Source organism: Pogona vitticeps, chromosome 5 (genome assembly GCF_051106095.1).
Source record: "Pogona vitticeps strain Pit_001003342236 chromosome 5, PviZW2.1, whole genome shotgun sequence".
NCBI classification, from domain to species: domain Eukaryota; kingdom Metazoa; phylum Chordata; class Lepidosauria; order Squamata; family Agamidae; genus Pogona; species Pogona vitticeps.
This window is the reverse complement of record NC_135787.1, coordinates 114,719,708-114,738,519: the sequence shown is the minus strand read 5'-3', so window position 1 is coordinate 114,738,519 and position 18,812 is coordinate 114,719,708. Positions and strand designations below refer to the sequence as shown.

Below are 18,812 nucleotides of genomic sequence, written 5' to 3'. Positions count from 1 at the left end.
CATGCAATGGCACACGTGACGAACAGTGGGGAGGAGGGCGGGACATGTGAATTCACAGGCGACCACTCGAAAAACCAGAGTTACAAGTAACTTTTCTTTTTCCTTTGTGACCTCTGTGAATACAAACTAATGGGTGACTGGCAAGCTGACTAACCAGGAGGAGGGACGTCACGAAAGTGTAGAAGCCAGGACAGCTTGACCTACCGGCCTTGGGCTGGACATCCAGGTGTTAGTGTGAAATAAGGGGAAAGGAGTGGCGCATGTGGCAGCCATCCGCAATGTCCACTCCACGGAGAAAGGCCTTTGAGGATGCTACAGCTCTAGTAGAGTGAACTCTCACTGATTTTGGAAGAGGAGTCTGTGCCAAATCATAGGCAAGACAGATGGTCTTGACTATCCATCTAGAGATGGTCTGAGAGGAAGCTGGTGCTCTGAAGGAGGAGCCAGCAAAGGTGACAAAGAGAGGCATGAAAAGTGGTTGTGCAATACACATGACAGAGCACGCTTCACCTCTAGAGTGTGCAGAGCTGTCTCAAGTGGTGAAGATGGTGTGCAAAAGAAAACAGGAAGAACAGTTGGCTGGTTCAAACAGAAGGCAGAAAATACCTTAGACAAGAAGGTAAGGTCTGGCTGTAAGCATACCTTGCAGAAAGGAGGATCTGCTCTTAGTGTAGCCAGTCTTCCAGCCCTGCAAGCTAAGGTTACCGCCAGGAGAAACACAGTTTTGAGGTTTAGCAAGTGGAGCGATGCTGACACCAAGGACTTGAAGGGAGGCCTCATAAGTTGCCAAAGAATTGGTTGGAGAGACCGCTGAGATATTAGTGGTCTATAGGCAGGGCGCATATTCTCCAGGCTTCGGAGAAATAGCTTGCAGGTAGAAAGCGCCAGTGCCAGGCAAACAGGTGAAGGAGAAACTGAAGGAATGCATCCGAAGACATTGGCCTAGTAGGCCAATGTCGTCTTGATGCAAAGTGACAGAACGCCTACTCATTATAGGAGCAGGTAAAGGTGGTAGAAGGTTGGCAAGCATGATTGAACATGTCTGTTACAGACGGGGAAGACTCCAAGCCAACAGGTGGAGGGACTTGAGGACCAGATGAAATATCCGACCCTTGTCTCAAGCCAGTAGATGAGGGACCAGCTGCAGTGTGATGTACTCCACAGCTCACGGGAGCAGGATCGAGAACCATGGCTAGCAAGGCGCCCAAGCATGACATTCGCACACTTATGTTGGACTTGAACGACAGTTCTTTGAAGAAGGGGGAAAGGTGGAAACATGTAGAGGAGGCCCCGTGACCAATTCATCAGGAAGGCGTCCCCCAGGGAGTTGCAGCCGATGACAGCTCAGGAGCCGAACATGGCACACTTCTTGCTCGTTCAAGATGTGACAGCGTCTATGTCTGGAGTGATTCATCAATGACAGGGGCAACAAAAGATGGTATCGTCAAGAGTCTGCTCATGAGAGCAGGACTGTAGTCTTCTGAGATGGACTTCCACGAAATTGTTCTTGCCTGCCAAATGTACAGCCACCGGATAAATGTGGTGAGCATAACACCATTCCGAAAGGTTGATGGTGTGAAAAAGAAGGCGTAATGAGTGAGTGCCTCCCTGCTTGTTTATATAACAAACTGCAGTGGTATTGTCTGATGTGACCTGGACCACCCGACCCTGGAGTAGGGGCTAAGAGGCCCGAAAGGCCTTGGTGATTGCCAGGAGCAACAGCACAATGATATGCAGGCCGGCTACTATCGTGGACCAGCAGCCAAGGGCAATGTGGTGGTGTAGACAAGCCCCCGCAGCCTGGAGGGCTGGCATCCAACCCCCAACTGAAACCCTGAGAAAGTGCTGATAGTCTGGCTAGATGCCAGCATGAAAATGAGCATCTTATGGTAAACCAACTCCCTGGACGTAACATGTGAATAACAGAGTCCAAGGAAGCCATACGGAATCTACATAGAGTAATAAAAGAATTCAGGCCTCCAAAATCAAGGATGGGCCAGAGGCCTCCATCCTTTTTGGGGGGTGGCCTTAACGTGGCCTGTGACAGGAGGTACATCGAATTCAGTGCCATTGCTGGTAGCTATGATAGAGAGTACCAAAGTGTTAGACGTGAAGGAACACCAACTGGAAAGATGAGGGATCAAACGGACTGATTGGTCAACGACAGAGAAATCAGGTGCAGTAAAGAGACTGCTCGGTTTTGCAGTCCTGCCTGCAGTTTTGTTGGTCAGGGCGCTGCCTGCCCACATGTCTAGGGGGTGGCGGCTGGTAACTTTGGGGTTGAGGCCTTTGATGTTCCTGGGATGCCCTAGGCAGGTACTTGCAGTTGTTACTCCACAAATGACCATGCTATCTTCCAGAGCTTGAGCAGGTTATCAAGAATAACATCAGTTTTCTGACCAAAAAGCCCTACACCAACAAACGGCAGGTCCTCGACCCGCCAGTTGTTTGGATGCTGGTTTAAGGCATGCCAAGCAGCAATGCACTCGTGACGCGTCTGCCCCATTGCCTCCTAGTGATATGGGAGGCCTTAACTGTAAAGGTGTGCAGGAGCTACCGGCAGAATGGGCAACACCAAATTCCACAAATGGTGATGATAAGCACCCATGGCAGAGGAGTATTTGGCAACATGGCGGTCAGAAAGTAAAAACGCTGACCAAAGAACTCCTTATTTGTTAATGGTAAAGGAGGGTGACTAACTGTGGCAACTGATATAGGTGTAGGAAGATTGGTTGGAAATCTTCTTCCCCTTATGACTTTTGTGAGTCCCAGGCTGAATAAGGTAAGTCCTTCTGATTATTAGGGGAGAAGTCTTTCCTAGCATGAGCCTGACCAAGCTCAATCTCAGTACAGTTGCCAGGACAGAGAAGGCTGAAAGGGTTAACAGCGGGTTTGGTTGAACCCGCAGACACTTTGCTGCTGGAGCTGAGTTCGAGGTAGCACTACACCTTTGAGGTATAGGTGGAGGTACAAAGCACTCCTTAGCCTGTGGCTCAGAACAGTGGCAGGTGGAGTGGGGCAGCAATGGTGGCAGAAAAAGCAGTGGAAAAGGCTCACAGCTCCTGTACCAGATAAAAGGGACTGGTCCTGCATGAACTTGTCAGCATGATAGGACCCTCCTGAGGAAAATTACTCGGGTCTACCTGACAGTGGCAGGGTTCTAGGGTTCACTCCGATGAGTCCTTTCCCTGTGAGCCTATGCTGGTGCTGGCGGCTGAGGTTGGAATGCAGGCTGCTGTGTGAACGAGCCCATTGATAAAAGAGGGCTGTTTTGTGCCAAATTATCAGCCACCAAACAGGTGCTACCACAGACAGGAATATCACTGACTAGTGAGGCTAGCAGTGGGAGCTCCAGCCCCTCCCTTTTTAAAGGCAAAGCTAGGGCTGCCAAATGTTGCCAAAAAGCTCTTGCTTTGGCACCCTAGCTGTTTCTGGAAATAGCAGCTGTGTGAATGAGCCCATTGATAAATGAGGGTTGTTTTATGTCAAACCACCAAAAGGTGTTACCCTAGTAAGGCATATCAATGAGAGGTGGGGCTGGCAGTGGGAGCTGCAGGGGGCCCTTTCCCCAAAGGCAAAGCCAAAGCTTACTGTATGTTGCCAGAACATCTTCAGCCTCAGCACCTGGCTCTCACCAGAATTAGCAGCTGTATGAATGAGCCCATGATGCAAGAGGGCTGTTCCAAGCCAACCTCTCAAAGAGGCTTTTACCCCAGTCAGGAGAATCACTGACAGGCGGGGATGGTGACCGGAGCTGCAGGAGGCCCTTTCTTCTTCCAAGGGCAACCCTAGGACTACAGGTGCCCAACTTACTGCAGACATGACAGCTGTATGAATGAGCCCCTTGATGCAAGAAGGCTGTTCCATGCCAACCTCCAAAGAGGCTTTACCCCCAGTCAGGAGAATCACTGACAAACAGGGATGGTGACAGGAGCTGCAGGAGGCCTTTTCTTCTTCCAAGGGCAGGGCTACAGATGCCCAACTCACTGACTTGCAAAGTTAGCTCAGATGCTGTCCTTTCTTTCTTGACATGAAGAGGAAGATTGCAAACAGGTGGATAGCTGTTGCTCTTGAGCCTGGGGGTAGCCTTGTTAAGCAGGTAAAATAGACCTTATTTGTTTAAGAAAAAAGCCCTGAAGGCTCCAAAGCCAGCTTTGTAAAGGCTTTACAAAGAATACCTAATGCTGACTAGTGCTCTTCCGCCAGGCAGAAGAAACAACTTATTACAGAAGAAAGAACAAGGAGAGGTCAAAGAAAGGAAAGGAATTGTACTTCTGAAGTTCCAAACAAAGCTGCTGCTACAGCAGTGGTTGAAAAAAGAACTGAGGCACTGGGTGCTAGGGGCAGAGTTATATAGCCAGGTGTAGGGGAGGTTCCAACACTAAGTGCTTAAAGCTGTGAAAGTTTCCGAGACTGTTCTGCTTGAGCACAGATTAACTCATTAGTGTGTATTCACAGAGGCCACGAAGGAGAACCATTTGTGAAGAAATTGAGGACTTGGCGAGTAAAAAATAGAAAACTTAAGTTTCTAGACTCTCCTTTGTATCAATGGGGTTATAGGAACTTGACCTTCCAGGGAAGTGGTCAACTTGTAAACACACAAATTCACACCCTCACTTTACCTTTTGTTCCCAAACACATCAAAGAAAAAATACTTCACCACATGATGTTGATGCTCTTCAAAGACAGAATGCTGATAAAGAATTGTAAGCTTCTCTTTTGTGTATCGAAGAAGCCTCAAAAGCCTCCAATGAAGGTTATGCAGGTTTTGGAGCTGGAAATGGGAATGAGGCAGGAGGATGCCTTTTATTTGTAGAATGATCAAAGGGGATTAAGAGTTATTAACAGACTCTGGACATCAGGTATGAAAATAGCCCATTGACTTTTAAAAAAAGGTTTTTTGTTGGCTCAGTCTTTCTGGAAGGAAGGAACTGTGTCAGTATACCATTCACAAAGCTATGCTGGGTCTAGCCTTGAGAAAGGTGACCCAGAACTTCCCTATTCCACTTTGTTTAGGCATGAGTATGAGATAGGAAGATTAGCTTTCTTATTATCTGGTGTGTTATCCTTGAATGTTATAAACCTGTAAAAACATTTATTCCTGTATTTTGAGAAAGCTTTTCTTTTTACCATTTGGAAATTTATGCCTTTAAATTGTTCTTTTTCTTTCCCTTTCTTACGTTTTAATAAATTACAAAGATTTTTTACATGTAGTTGTCTAAATTTTGGCAGTGAGGGTTGATAGCACTAAACACTAGGTCTTGGCTTGAACAGCCACTGCAATTCCTGGGTGTTTGTGTGGGTGTGGTGGTGGCCATCTTCACCAATTTGACACACTGGTTCATGAATGCCCAGTTTCATGGATTTTTGGTCCTGGACTCCCTAGAGCAGTGGTTCTTAACCTTGGGTTATTCAGGTGTTTTTGAACTGCAACGCCCAGAAACCCCAGCCAGCACAGCTGGTGGTGAAGGCTTCTGGGAGTTGCAGTCCAAAAACACCCGAGTAACCCAAGGTTAAGAACCACTGCCCTAGAGCATTGCCAGATCTGGGCTACTGGCATGTTGGAAGGAATTTGGTGCCAGGCAAGAGCTATAGTCATGACCAATGCTCTCTCTAATTTTCATACCTACTGTGCCGGAGCCTCACCCATCTGCGCACAGGGGAGCGGTTTCATCCAAAACCTGGAAGTATACAGTATTGACCCTGGCTGCCACTGCATGGTGCCAATGGAGCTTGCATACAATTTAGAGGGAACATTGGTCATCACCACAACTGACTCTCTGTAGCCTCACACCCCCCCCCCCAAAGATTAATGAGTAATGTGGCTGAGTGGCTATGGAAAGGGAATCCTGGCTGGGAGGACCATGACAACATCAATAATTTTGAATGTGGAAAAATATGAGAACCAGATAAGTAATTTAAAAGAAAACATCTTGCTGTAAAATTAATATAAATCCCAACAATATTTCAATCTCACTTCTGTTAAAGAGGGAGACAGCATTGCTATCATTGTGCTGCCATATAGAAGCTCATTGACAGAAAGAGACCAAATAAGGAAGTGTACATTAATCCATTAATATATGTTCATCCTTCAGTTTACATTCATCCTTCAAGTCTACCTCTCTAAAAACTGAAAAACTACAGCAGAAATTCTCATGTTGGTGCCATCACAGTTGTGAATCATTCAGTGCTTTGTGCAGTTTGGTTTTTCACTGTTTGTGCTTATGTACAATTACTAGGGCATACATTGCCATAACATAAATTGCTTTTAGTTCTGAGAATGTATGCATGAGATTCTGCTACTTAAACTCTCTCGTGAGTTATCAAATACTCAATTTCCTTGGGCTATCCTCCTTCTCGTGGTGGTGGTGAGATATATCTGGATTTGATTTCGTGGAGATACTTCCAAACCTTTTTCTTTGTTCCAAAAATCCTATGCTCATCTTCACACTAAGAAATACATTTGTGATATGAGATTGCGTTCTCATATGTAGTCTGTTTGTCAAAACACTCTTCCATTAAGCTTTCTCTACTATGATCATGTGTTATTACTATCATTAATTTCTGAACAATGTGATTTTATTAGCTCTTCCTACTGTTGTGGTCAAGAAATGAGAAAGCTGATAGTTTATGTGATCACAAGTAATTAAGATAGCAATTAGTTTTAGAGAGAGAAGTTAAAGAAATAAGCCACACACAGAGATGTCTGCCAGCATGTACATGTAGGTGGGGACGGGTGTCCCCCCACACCTACGTGTACATATAAACCCGTACATTTCTATGTGTGAGTCTCTAAGCCCACCATGGACAAGGGAACATCAAAGGGGTTTGTCAATACCGTGCAAAAGAACAGTCTGTGCAGTAAACACAGACTATCCAAATTTTTTAAAAAACAGTTAAAAACCTGGCTATTTAAGCAGGCCTTCCCTCCAGTCAGCTAAGTTTTTTTTATTTTCTTTCTCTCAGCTCATTCTATTCTGCTAATTTTAATCTAATTGTATTAACTAATATATTAATTGTATTTTATGATTAGTTATATTTTACATTGTCTTATTTTATGTTGTAAGCCACCCCGAGTTGACATGGTCTAGAGGGGTGGGGTATAAATTTAATGAATGAATGAATGAATGAATGAATGAATGAATGAATGAATAAATAAATAAATAAATAAATAAATAGAGTACAACAGACTAGAGGAATTCACTGGGTCTCCTTGTTCCAAACCCCACTATTCCTTGGATCCTGAACAAGAGGGCAGTTCAGTCCAAATCCCTTGGGTGAGTCTCTGTACCTCCAGTTCTTATGGTTCTTGTTCCCTTTTGAAGTCTTTTGAACTGATACTCTCTTTTTCCAGAGCTGCAGTTGGGCTGCAGTTGGGGTCAGTGTAGCTTGGGTCAGTCTAGGTACCTTTGGTGTGGGCCAGTTCTTCTCACCGAAGGCTCAACATCACACTGGTCTATTTGCCCCACAGCTCAGACACAGTGGGTTCACAGGGTACTTGGATTCTCAGTAGGATATTCTTGGGTGTGTCCAGTGCATACACAGTAAAAGAGGACTTCTGGTCGCCAAGGGCCCTTGTCCCTCATGAGACATTCCTGAGCATGCACACAGATGTCTCTCTCCTTCTCCTTTTCATTAACCTCCCTTCCCTATCAGTCTCTTCCCCTTTTATACTGCCGCTTATTTCCCTTCCCAAATCTTCTCCTGGGACTCCTGGGTTTTGTGAAGCCTGTGAAACAGTCCCCACAGAGGGCTCCTCAGATCTTGGGTAGGGCCAATGTGAGGAGTGCCAGAGATAGCCCTCTGGCAGGCTGGTGCTCAAAGGGTTGTTGAAGGCATTGAGGTCAATCCTTGCCATAGGTTGACACCCTCCCACTCACAACTTCTTGTGTCTTTGTCTAAAGTGCAAGCACTGGAGGAAGGCCTTGCATTTTCTTCTCTTTCACAGTTGGCAGATACAAAACAGAGCCTTCCCATGATCCCATTATTAGTCTGATCTATTTATGGAAGCAATCTTTAGGCATATGTACACAGAGAACATGGTTGATGGTACAGATACACAGATCTTTCTAAAAACAAATTGATGATGTTAGGGGAAACATTAGAAGTGACATTTTCCATTGTAAATGTCATGAGAGTGAATATATAAACATCTCAGCTCATTTGCAATTAAAACTCTTGCACGTTCAGCATGGGAAAACAAATGAAGAATGGAACCAGATGTAGTAAAATAAATCATTGGTTTTCTTATTCTCCTCCTTTAAAAGAATTAGCAGGATGATGAACAACTGAGAAATATTGTTTTTCAAAGGAAACAACATCAAGGTGTTAAAGTCTGGTTTGAGGTATACTCTGTCCAGTCACCAACCCATGACATGCATGTTGAATTTAGGCTGTGACTACATGGTCAAATATGGCAGGATTTGCTCCACATATAAAGACATTCAAGGCAGAACTGATTCCTTCCAGCCTATTTCCTGCCAAACTGGCTTTTCTCCTCTGTCTCCAGGGGGCCGGATTCAATTGTCTCGTTTCCACTGAAGACATTCCTAGGAAGACAGGCAGGGCTGTGTCATCAGGCGGTGTTTCCATTTGAGGTAAACACTTAGGACAGTGTTAACCAACCTGGGGGTCAGGATCCCCAGTGGGGTTTTCTATGGGGGTGGCGGTGGGTTTCACAGGTTACCTTATGTATGTTGTAAGATAAAGGTTCCCCTTGACATTTAGTCCAGTCATGTCCAACTCTAGGCCGCGGTGCTCATCTCCGTTTCCAAGCCATAGAGCCAGCGTTTGTCCATGGACAGTTTCTGTGGTCACGTAGCCAGCACGACTAGACACGGAACAGCATTACCTTCCCGCCGTGGTGGTACCTATTTATCTACTTGCATTTTTACATGCTTTCAAACTGCTAGGTTGGCAGGAGCTGGGACAAGCGACGGGAGCTCACTCCATCACGTGGATTCGATCTTACGACTGCTGCTCTTCTGACCTTGCAGCACAGAGGCTTTTGCGGTTTAACCCGCAGCAGCATCATGTTCCTTTGTATGTGTTTTAGCCCTTTTAAAATAATTTCTTCTTTTGAAATTATTTCCCACTTTTGGAGTGGGATATTAAAGTTAGCATCTATATGTACATATGAGAAACAGTCCCTTTGGGGGAGAAAGAAGCCTCTACTTTCTGAGAAGGAGTGACTTTGCCTTATTAAAAATGACTTTTTATGCAGATGTGGCAGAGGGATTGCAGGTTACTTGACTATTATAAAAGCAGGTTGTGACTCAAAAAAGGTTGAGAGCCACTGACTTAGGACATGGTTTTCAGGGTAGTGAGAGCAGGTACCCATCCTCATTCTCTCCCCCTGCCTCTTGTCCTCAAATGTTTTTATTTCTTTAAAAAAACCGTATGTGCTTGAATTCTAAGGAGAACCATACTTCTAAAGTGAGTTCTTCAAAAACATTTCTTTAGGTGTTTTATACTACTGTTAAGAAGCAGGACAGGTCCCTCAGTTTGGGTTGCAGCACAAAATCACAATAGGATCATTGTCCAGAGAAAAGTATTTTGAATTTGCTCAAGAAAAAAAGTATTATTTCATTTAGGATTTCACATGTTTCCACATTATTCATATATTCTAGGACTGCTAAACTTTGAAAAGGTGCTAACGTTGAGCTTTGCTGTGTATGTTTTGCAGTAAGAGGTTGCCAAAAAGTGTCAAAGAGTGGTGCAGAAATAGGAATTAAATAGCATTAAATTAAATAGAAATTATACTGTGTTGGTCTCTGCTGTATAAGAAATGAGGCACTGCATAAATATAATACATAAAAAAGCAGGGTGAAATAAACACTATTTGGATCACTGCTGTAATCAAGGAGTTTCACAGCTAACCTTAAAAGGAAAGGAGAGGTGGGGCCAGAGGAAGGGAGGAAATAAGGGTTGTGGTAGGCGGGACTGCAGGTCAAATGAATATGAATAGGGAACTTACAAATCTGTCTGCAGCCCTTGTGTGTCCACTGTTTGTATTTTGAAACAAAATGCAGGCTTTGAATCAAATCACAGCACAGCTGAATCCTTCTGATTCAGCTCTCCAATGTAGCCCCTTAGTAAGATTTCTCTAACATGTACATAAGAGGCCTTCAAACCATGCCCTGTGATCCATGAAGCGTAAGTCTCAGAAAAATCACATGCAAGGCAATTTATTCTTAGTCCTTTCATGTTACTAAATCTGGAATGTGACAGGGTAGACAAGAATCTGGAGTAAAGGGGGCAACCCGAAGAGAAAGTGGAGGAGGAGAGGCCAGACTGATTGGCAGCATCATGTGAAAAGAGATAAAGAGGTTTCTGTCAAAAATGAAGACAGGTCTTGGGAGGACAGAGAATTCCTATTTTTAATGTTCGTAATGTATCTTTGTGGAGTCAAAATATATCTGATTGCTATGAGAAATGTAAATATAATGAATCAAATTGTGTTGCTTAGTGCAGTAAGTTGCAACTAAAGTAGGTCCACTTAAGTCAGTAGGGACTTGGTGAGTCAACTCTTCCAAATGTTCCATTGATTCTATGGGCCTTCTTTAGTTATGAAATACTATGTTAAACACGGGACTTCAGCCAATATTTATCTCTTCATAAAGCAGAGTACTTTTGTCTTTGTTTTTGTGTGTGTAACATTTGGTTGAATCTATAAATAGTTTCAAGGAGGCTTTTTCATTGGGGACCAGACCTGTATAGAATGCTATTTCAGAATTTCAGTGGTCCCTGCTGAACACAAAGAATGTTTAAGTCCCAGAGAGATTACTCTCGCTTAGAGATGTACTAACGTATCCCCCTCCACTTCTCTCCCTCCTTCCATTTATGAAGTTATGGAATGTCTCCTTTTCTGTTCCTCTCTGCCCAGTGGCAGCTTTCTAAAAGTAGAAATGGATATGCTGGCAATGACAAACAAGTTATACTTTCCTGGAACCAGCAACTGAGTAATTCCTATCTTCATATCAGGGATAAAACATTATGCCTTCAAAGAAACATCTGATTTTTGCAATACCTAAGGTGCCCTTAATGGGAAAAGTTCCCAATAGTTATCTGGTCTAAGAACTGAGAAAATATGGTACAGCATAATTACAAAACGTGAAATGTTCTTAGCATTAAAGGCTTCAAAAAGGACACTCTGTTCAGTGATGTTTATTTAGAAAAAAAATGCACCACACTTTTCCATTCACAGATTGCTCTCAATGATAGATTAAAAAAATAGAGTATTTAAATACAGTCAACCCTCGACTTATGAACTTAATCCGTTCCGGAAGGACGTTCGTAAGTTGAAAAGTTTGTAACTCGAATCAGCATTTTTCATAGGAATGCATTGAAAACCAATTAATCTGTTCCGGCTATTTTTGGTTCTTAGGTTGAGGGGTGGTTTTTAAGTCGAAGCATTAGTTCCTATGGGAACTAATGCAAAGCCAGATACTCCATTTCTACCACTAGGGGCAGAATTTTTTTCTTTTTCTTTTTAACTTAAAATGGCGTAGGTTAAAAAAAAAAAGGCAGGAAACCATGGAGGGAACGAATGAACACTGTTTAAAAAAAAAACACTTTTTAAATCAAGCACCTTTTACACCAAAACAGGCACCTTTTCAACCAAGCATCTTTTAAATCAAAACAGCTTTTAAAGCAACCAAGCATGTTTTTACCTAAGCAGGTTTTAACTCAAACCGAGCTCCCTTTTACCCGAGCATTGTTTAACCCAAACAAAGCACCTTTTAAACTAAATTTTACATTTAAAAATGACAATACCCGGCACTCCCAGGCAGTCCCAGGTCTCTTTTCCCACTCTCTAACCACTTGGATGAGCGAGGAAGCAAACAATTAGTCTCTTCGCTAACTGAAAGCTCAAATATCATGCTTTCCCTGCCTTTCCCGCACTTTTTTCCATTTGTAACTTGAGTCCAAGTTAGCAAGTCGAGTCCATATTTTCCTATCAGAGTGGTTCGTAAGTCGAAGTGTTTGTAACTAGGGCCGTTCGTAAGTCGAGGGTTGACTGTATATGGTATTATAAAACATTAAAAGCATAGGGTTTGATACAGAGAACATAATGAAACAATACAGAACAAAAATTTAAATCAGATCAAATATTTGGCAAAAAGCAAGTTCTTTTCATGATACCTTACAGTGGCTCACTGCACAATCCTATCCATGTCTACGCAGAAGTAAGTAAGCAGAAGACTCTACACAGAAGACTTGGTGCAGTGATTAAACTGCAGTAGTAAAGAGAAGACTCTGCTCACAACCTGAGCTCAATCCCAACTGGTTCAGGTGGCTCAAGGTTGACTCAGCCTTCAGCAACCTGAGGAGGGAACCAACCAGCTACACATATGGAAGAGTTCCATAGCGTGAATGAAATAATCAAGAATATATTCCTCTGTTCCTACTATGGTGGCAGATACAGAACATGGCCTCAGAATGAGTGTGCAGATTCATGTGGGAGAAGGCATTTCTTCAATATTCTATGGTCTTGATGGGCACCAGTATCATCTATTGTCAGTTAGTTGCTCAGCTACTCTGATGTTACAGAGAGGCTAGGCCACAGGCATTTCATCGTCTGAATGAAGGCATTCCCGAACCATTTCAGGGAGAGGCACTCCCCTCTTAAGATCATGCTCTCCTCAGTCTAGGTAGTTGAGTTGTAAGGGGTTACTGGGAGATGAACAGCATTGGAATTTTAAGATCCACAGATAATTTTTGCAATGTTTATTTAACTTTGGAAATACTGTTTACAATTCATGTATTTTGAATAACAATTGTTTTGAATAACAATTGTTAGCACTAATTGGTTCAGGAGAATGAAAAGCTGTTGTCCAGAGACAGAAAACAGCTAATATCTATTTTACATGATAGGATATGGAAAAAGCATCGAGCATGTCTCTCATTCTCCTGAGAATCACAGTTACTCTGGATCTGGCTTGAAGAGGTGCAGGTATTTTTTGATAAGTCTTCTATTTCTTTGCAACATCCAAGGTATTTTTTTTTGGGGGGGAAGTAGGGTGTACACCTTCTCAATGTGAAGCATTGCATGGGTCATTAACAACAGTTTATGCAAGATTAATAGTCAATTAATAATGAATTTGGAAACTTACTCAACATAATAAGTGCCATAAATGGGATCATCAATTTTCTCCCAGCCATATGGTAGCTCTGGAAAAAAAACAAGCCTCTTAGTAAACACAGCACAGGATACCAAGATTTATAAAAGTAATGAAAGAGTATTCTTGTCAATTGCCAACTCTATAAGATAGTCTAAATATAGTGCTCAACACCAATGCTGAATTCTAGACATATTCCATGGCACTAACAAGTAGATTTGGAGTGAGAAATTGCAGGAAAATGCAGAATGATCTGCGCCTAAGAATATATTTTCATTGTGCAGTTATCTCTGTCAGTTATGGTAGCATATTGTATAGCATCTCTGACATTATTACCCATGGAAAGTAGATATTTCTGGAGCTTAGAAGCAACTTTTTACAAATAACACATAGTTAATATAAATTGTTAGAAATAACCCTTGTTTCTTTGTGCTGTAAGTAAAGAGAAAGCAGTCAGGGATCCTGGGGAAGATGGTGAATAGTTAAGCATTTTGCACTGAGTTCTAGGCAAGGCTAGGAAATATTCACATCCAAAACTCCGTAGAGCTACTGGCAGTCAAAGTACGGAGAGTCCTGTGCTAGACAGACCACCCATAAAAGGTAACTTCCTTGTTTCTACTTATAGGAATTAGCTATAACTCTGAAAGTAGATGGAATTAGGGGTTATATGGGCCAAGAGGACAGACAGAGATGATAGTGGAAAGTCTGTGCAATCTTTATTAAAGAATGCTGAGATTACAGATTGTGCCAGTGTGCACTGCACACCTCGTGCAAATATGCCATTTAAATGTTACTTCTGTGTGAATACAAGGATAGACTTAGTGGCAGGGTAGGCGCATAAATGAAGCACATGTACTACATGTTTTTTTATCCACATTGGAGTGGATAACGAGTGTTATCTTCCCTGTTGCTAACGGCCTCTCCCAATTTGAAGAGACCCTTGTCCAGCAGGCCGAGGCAAAGAGGCAGTCACAAAAGCAGCAAAATCAGGGAGCTGGACAGGGGACAGATTGGATTTGTCTTCAGTGTGGAAGAGATTGCCACTCTCGAATTGGCCTCTTCAGCCACACTAGACGCTGTTCCAAGTCCTCCATACAGAGCACGACACGATAGTCTTTCGAGACTGAAGGATGCCTAACTAACTCTAGGCTCTAAAACATACCATGTTTTTAAAAATATCTTGACAAAGAAGAAACACAACTATATATAACTTGTAAAACAACTGTATTACAGCCTACCTGAAATAAAAATCTCTATGCTCATGACAATATTATGCCTTAGAGCTGACGTTACTCATTCAGTCCTGGCAATATTTCCATCTCCATCTTAAGGTGGGAGGGCTGCTGCAAACGAATGGAGAACCTACAGTTCTTAAGTAGCCAATCAGATTTGGTTATCTAATGATATTGGTGGGACCAAAGGAAGCTCATTATGAATAAGGGCAATTCAGAAAGCATGGCTTGCACTCCGAATTAACTTTTGTTCATCACAGTTGTGTCATAACATAGCCACATCTGATTGGCTGGTGGAGGACTAGATTCCACCACACACAAGAGAGCCAAAATTGTTGCTGAATGAGGTGAAAATAGCAGTGAACCAACACAAAAATAGTAAGCTTTGAGAAAGACAGAAAGAAAAGAAAACACACACTTTCAACATATTTCCTGTAGAAAATTTCTGCCATGTCTTTTCCCCCTTCAAAATATGTCTCTGTCTAGTACAAACCCTTAAATAAACCAACTCCTCATAAACAGGCTGCTTATTTGGCCACTCCACATACACACCCTTATGATGATTGAAATTGGATGTTCTCAAGGCAGTCATGAACAGTGGTACATAATAGGCATTGAAACCACAAATGGTGTGGTACACGGGTCAACTGAACACAGCAAAAGCATGCGCCTCAACTGTAGTAGTGCTTCTCATTTGTTGTGGATGTTCCATGGAAGCTTGTGATTCCCCTCTTATCAGTTTGAGCCCAGAATTCCATATAAGGATGCAAATACAATATTGTAAATGCAATATTGAAACTACCTCCTATAATATAGTTTTAATACAAGTGATTCTTATAAACACACTGCTCCAATTGTTCTATTTCTGTTCTATATACAGGACCTTGGATCCCTGATAAAGCAATGTCCAAACACTCAAGTGCTTTGGGGGGGGGGGGTCAGAGTTAGCTTTGGTAAGACAGGAACAATATCTCTGTGGCTCTCTCCCAAGGTAATTGAGATAAATGCACAAGTAATGCCCCCTCCACTGTACCAAAGTTGCCACAGGATGAGAAGGTTTGCTTCACTGCTGCCCCGAAACTCCAAAGCTTTCCTAGCAGCAGGTTCCTTGTTTAGTGTGATAATAACCATACAATCTACTGGAAGCTGTTAAAGAGGTTCTTGTGCTGCCTCCCTGGAGCTTAAAGAGAATGTCAGCATTGCTGTTGCTGGAGCTTAAAGGGAATGTCAGTATTGCTGCTGTGCAGCATATTGTTTGAAGAAGTAAGAGAATTATACCTAATATTTAAGATAAAATAATTATCATGTCTCTCACATTTACTACAGTTACTTCCCAAATCGTACTGGGAATCTGCAGTAATATGTGTGGAAAAATAATTGAATCCAATAACCAAAGAACTATTTTGGATTCTTTTAATTTTATTTCCTACATCTATATAGTTGCTCAATAGCACATGTTATGTGGATATCTCAGAAAACAAATTCCAAGTTAAAATGCAATGCAAAATAAAAATAAATAAAAAACCATTAAAATTAAAATGGAATCGAAAGACATGTTGTAAGCTGACATGTCCAGGCTACTATATACATGGTTTTTCATGGGTTTGGGTAAACATGCTGGTCTTCATCTGGGATTGGATAGACCATAAACATTGTGCCAGGAAGACCTTCTCTGGATCCAAGGAAATAGAAGCACAGTCCACCAATCCAGAAAAAAGCAGGTCCTGTTAGAGTAACTATATTTTTTTTGTCACGCTAGCTGAGGGATTTGGGGAATTGGACTAAGAAAAGAAAAAAACTTTTTGAGGCTCAGGAGCAAAGACAGTCAACAGTGTCTACACATGACAACAGGTTTTCTTCCTCCTGGTAGTTTATACTTTCCTAAATCTTTTTCCAGCATTAGCAAGCACTGAGTCATTGTCTAGGACCTTTTGGAAATACTGAGTGTCTTGCATAGAGCTACAAACCAATATACCAATAATGCAGGACTGATAAAACTATTCTTTCTCTCCCTTATTTTTCTTTGATGGATGCTTTATCCAAAGGATTCTGAAGCCAGAGAATTTTAAATAACTAAAGTATGGCATCTTCAATAAGACAAAAAATCTCATTTCATTCATGTTTTTTAATGTACATTTCTTACACAGTAGAAACAATACATGCTTGAGTAAAGTGTACTTATCCTATAAATGCCTTTCAGCTTTCATAAATTCAGTGGTTATATCTGAGGCTTATTCAGTTTGACAACTCAATATTATATCCAAATTACACTTTGCTAAAAAAATTACTATGTTTTACATTATTATTTTTTTAAAAAATCTTGCATCGCATAAATAAAATGCAAGGGCATTTAGATGATAGACAGCTGTGTTTTAGTCTGTGCTACAACTACTCACTAACATAGTATTGCAAATGTACATCTTATGCAATGAAAAAAACATTTTACAGTGTTCTGCAGTTTATGTTAATATGAACTGTTGTTTATTTTTAAACTCCACTATTGTGTGAGTACAAATTTGTCCAGCAGAACATTGTTACCTGTTCCTTTATAATGTAGCCCCTAAAAAGTTGCTCATCAGTTTTGGTAGATTAGCAGCAATGGCATGGGATGGAATTTGAGGACTTGAGAACTTGGGGTTAGAAGGATAAAGGATTTGAGGAAGTTTTACCAGAAAGACCTTTTGAGTGAGGAGAACAAACCAAATATCAAGGAATGTCCCCCACACTTTAGTGCCAGAAGACTGAACATCTCACCTGAGCACAATACACAACACCCTCCCCCCAACAATGAAATACCAGGATACTTACCATGACAGATTACCCAGAGTTATCAGGCAAAATCCACAGAAGCAAAACAAAACAAAGCCAAAACATATGGCATCCTAAAGACTAAAAAAGAATACAATTCTGTCTCTCCATGTCTGACAAAGTGAACATGTCAACGAAAGCTTACTTTAAAATATAATAGTCTTTAAGGTGGCACGTGTTTTGTCTTATGTTTTGTTTTGTTTCTTGGGATTTTGCCTAATATACTTGCACAGACTAACATGGCAGACTCTTCCAACACTGCCCAGAGCTAGAGTTTACAGAAGATTTATCCAAGATAATCCTTCTGTACCCCAGGCTTACCCATTTTGCAGTGAGCATACACAGACCTGAGCTCCAATCCAACCTGGTGCTAATTAAGAATCTGATGCCTGCATTTCTTATTGTACACCAGTCACATGACTTGGCATGCAACAAGAAATATATTTTGGCTTCTTAACTAGTGGCAATTCACAGCTGAAAGTAATGCTACTGGACTTATACTGGCATAAATATTCAATTGGATTGTGGCCATGATGTCCTGGAAAGCATGTAATATGAGAGCACATAGCAATTTTACACCAGGGCTATTTTCCTAAATTCCATGGAATGACAATGCAAATGGTCATCTGAATTATCCCCTTCAGGCCAGTTCACCAATAAATTTTTCTGACACAGAGACTAATTTCGGTGTCTGAAAAAGCACATGCAATATATTGCGTGATTGATGTTGGGAACTGTCATTTCTGCCTGGAGCACATGTAGCAGGAAGAAAACGGAGCTCCATTTGAAGTCCTGTTTTTGCTATAGCACAAATTACCTCATGCTGTAATGTTAAACGGACTTTATGTAAAATAGTCAAGCCTTCTGAGTATATGTAACCTCTGCCACTTAAAAGGAACAAAACCCAAAACCCAAAACCCTCACCACCTTATCTGATAAGAGCCTATCAAACCATTTTAATGTCTAGAACAGCAGAGTTTGGGATGTTCAAAAGAACTTCCCTTTTAACACCTAGATAGCTTCCAGGTTGAGGGAAATTTGGGATAAAATGTAATAACTAGGGGGAAGATTTCTATGACATATCATTCCCCCCCCCCCGGCAACCTATGTTTGATCTTATGGGTGAGTTTTAACATGTTTGAGTAATTTGGTGAAAAAGGCCAGATTACTCATAAACATGCTTGATCTTCCTTAAGGGTTCAGATGTAGGTTGCCAAGAAAATGTGAAACAGAAATCCTGCCCCCCCCTCGCCCAGCAATAACCAATAAGCCTAATTTCAGAAAATGCAGACCATTTCTCATGATTGCATCTTGAAACAACATGCAGGTGATGTGACTTTAAGATCAAGTCATTATCCCCCGTCAACGTTTTTGACAAAATTCCCATGATAATCTGAACAACAAGTTAACTCATGCGGGCTGTATACGAGAACAACTATCATAGAACAACTATCAGGTGGATACACAGTTGGTTACACTCAGAGAGTGCTTATCAAGGACTCCTTTTGAAACTAGATGAAGTAACAAGTGGGATACCATAAGGTTCTGTCAGTCCTGAGCCTGGTGCTGTTTGACATTTTTTAAATGTCTTGGATAAATAAGTATAGAGAATGCCTATTGAATATGCAGATGACACAAAATTGGGTGGACT

At 41.7% G+C, this 18,812-nt stretch overlaps 1 protein-coding gene across 50 annotated transcripts in view; it reads right to left on the bottom strand.

Moving 5' to 3' along the window:
• Positions 1-18,812, bottom strand: part of MAGI2 (membrane associated guanylate kinase, WW and PDZ domain containing 2) — an 889,129-nt gene that overhangs the window by 196,388 nt on the left and 673,929 nt on the right. For all 50 annotated transcript variants that reach the window (XM_073000722.2, XM_073000721.2, XM_020789967.3 and 47 more), the window contains one exon: positions 13,116-13,173. In XM_073000722.2, coding sequence (XP_072856823.2) covers positions 13,116-13,173 — 58 coding nt within the window. The remainder of the gene's footprint in view (positions 1-13,115; positions 13,174-18,812) is intronic.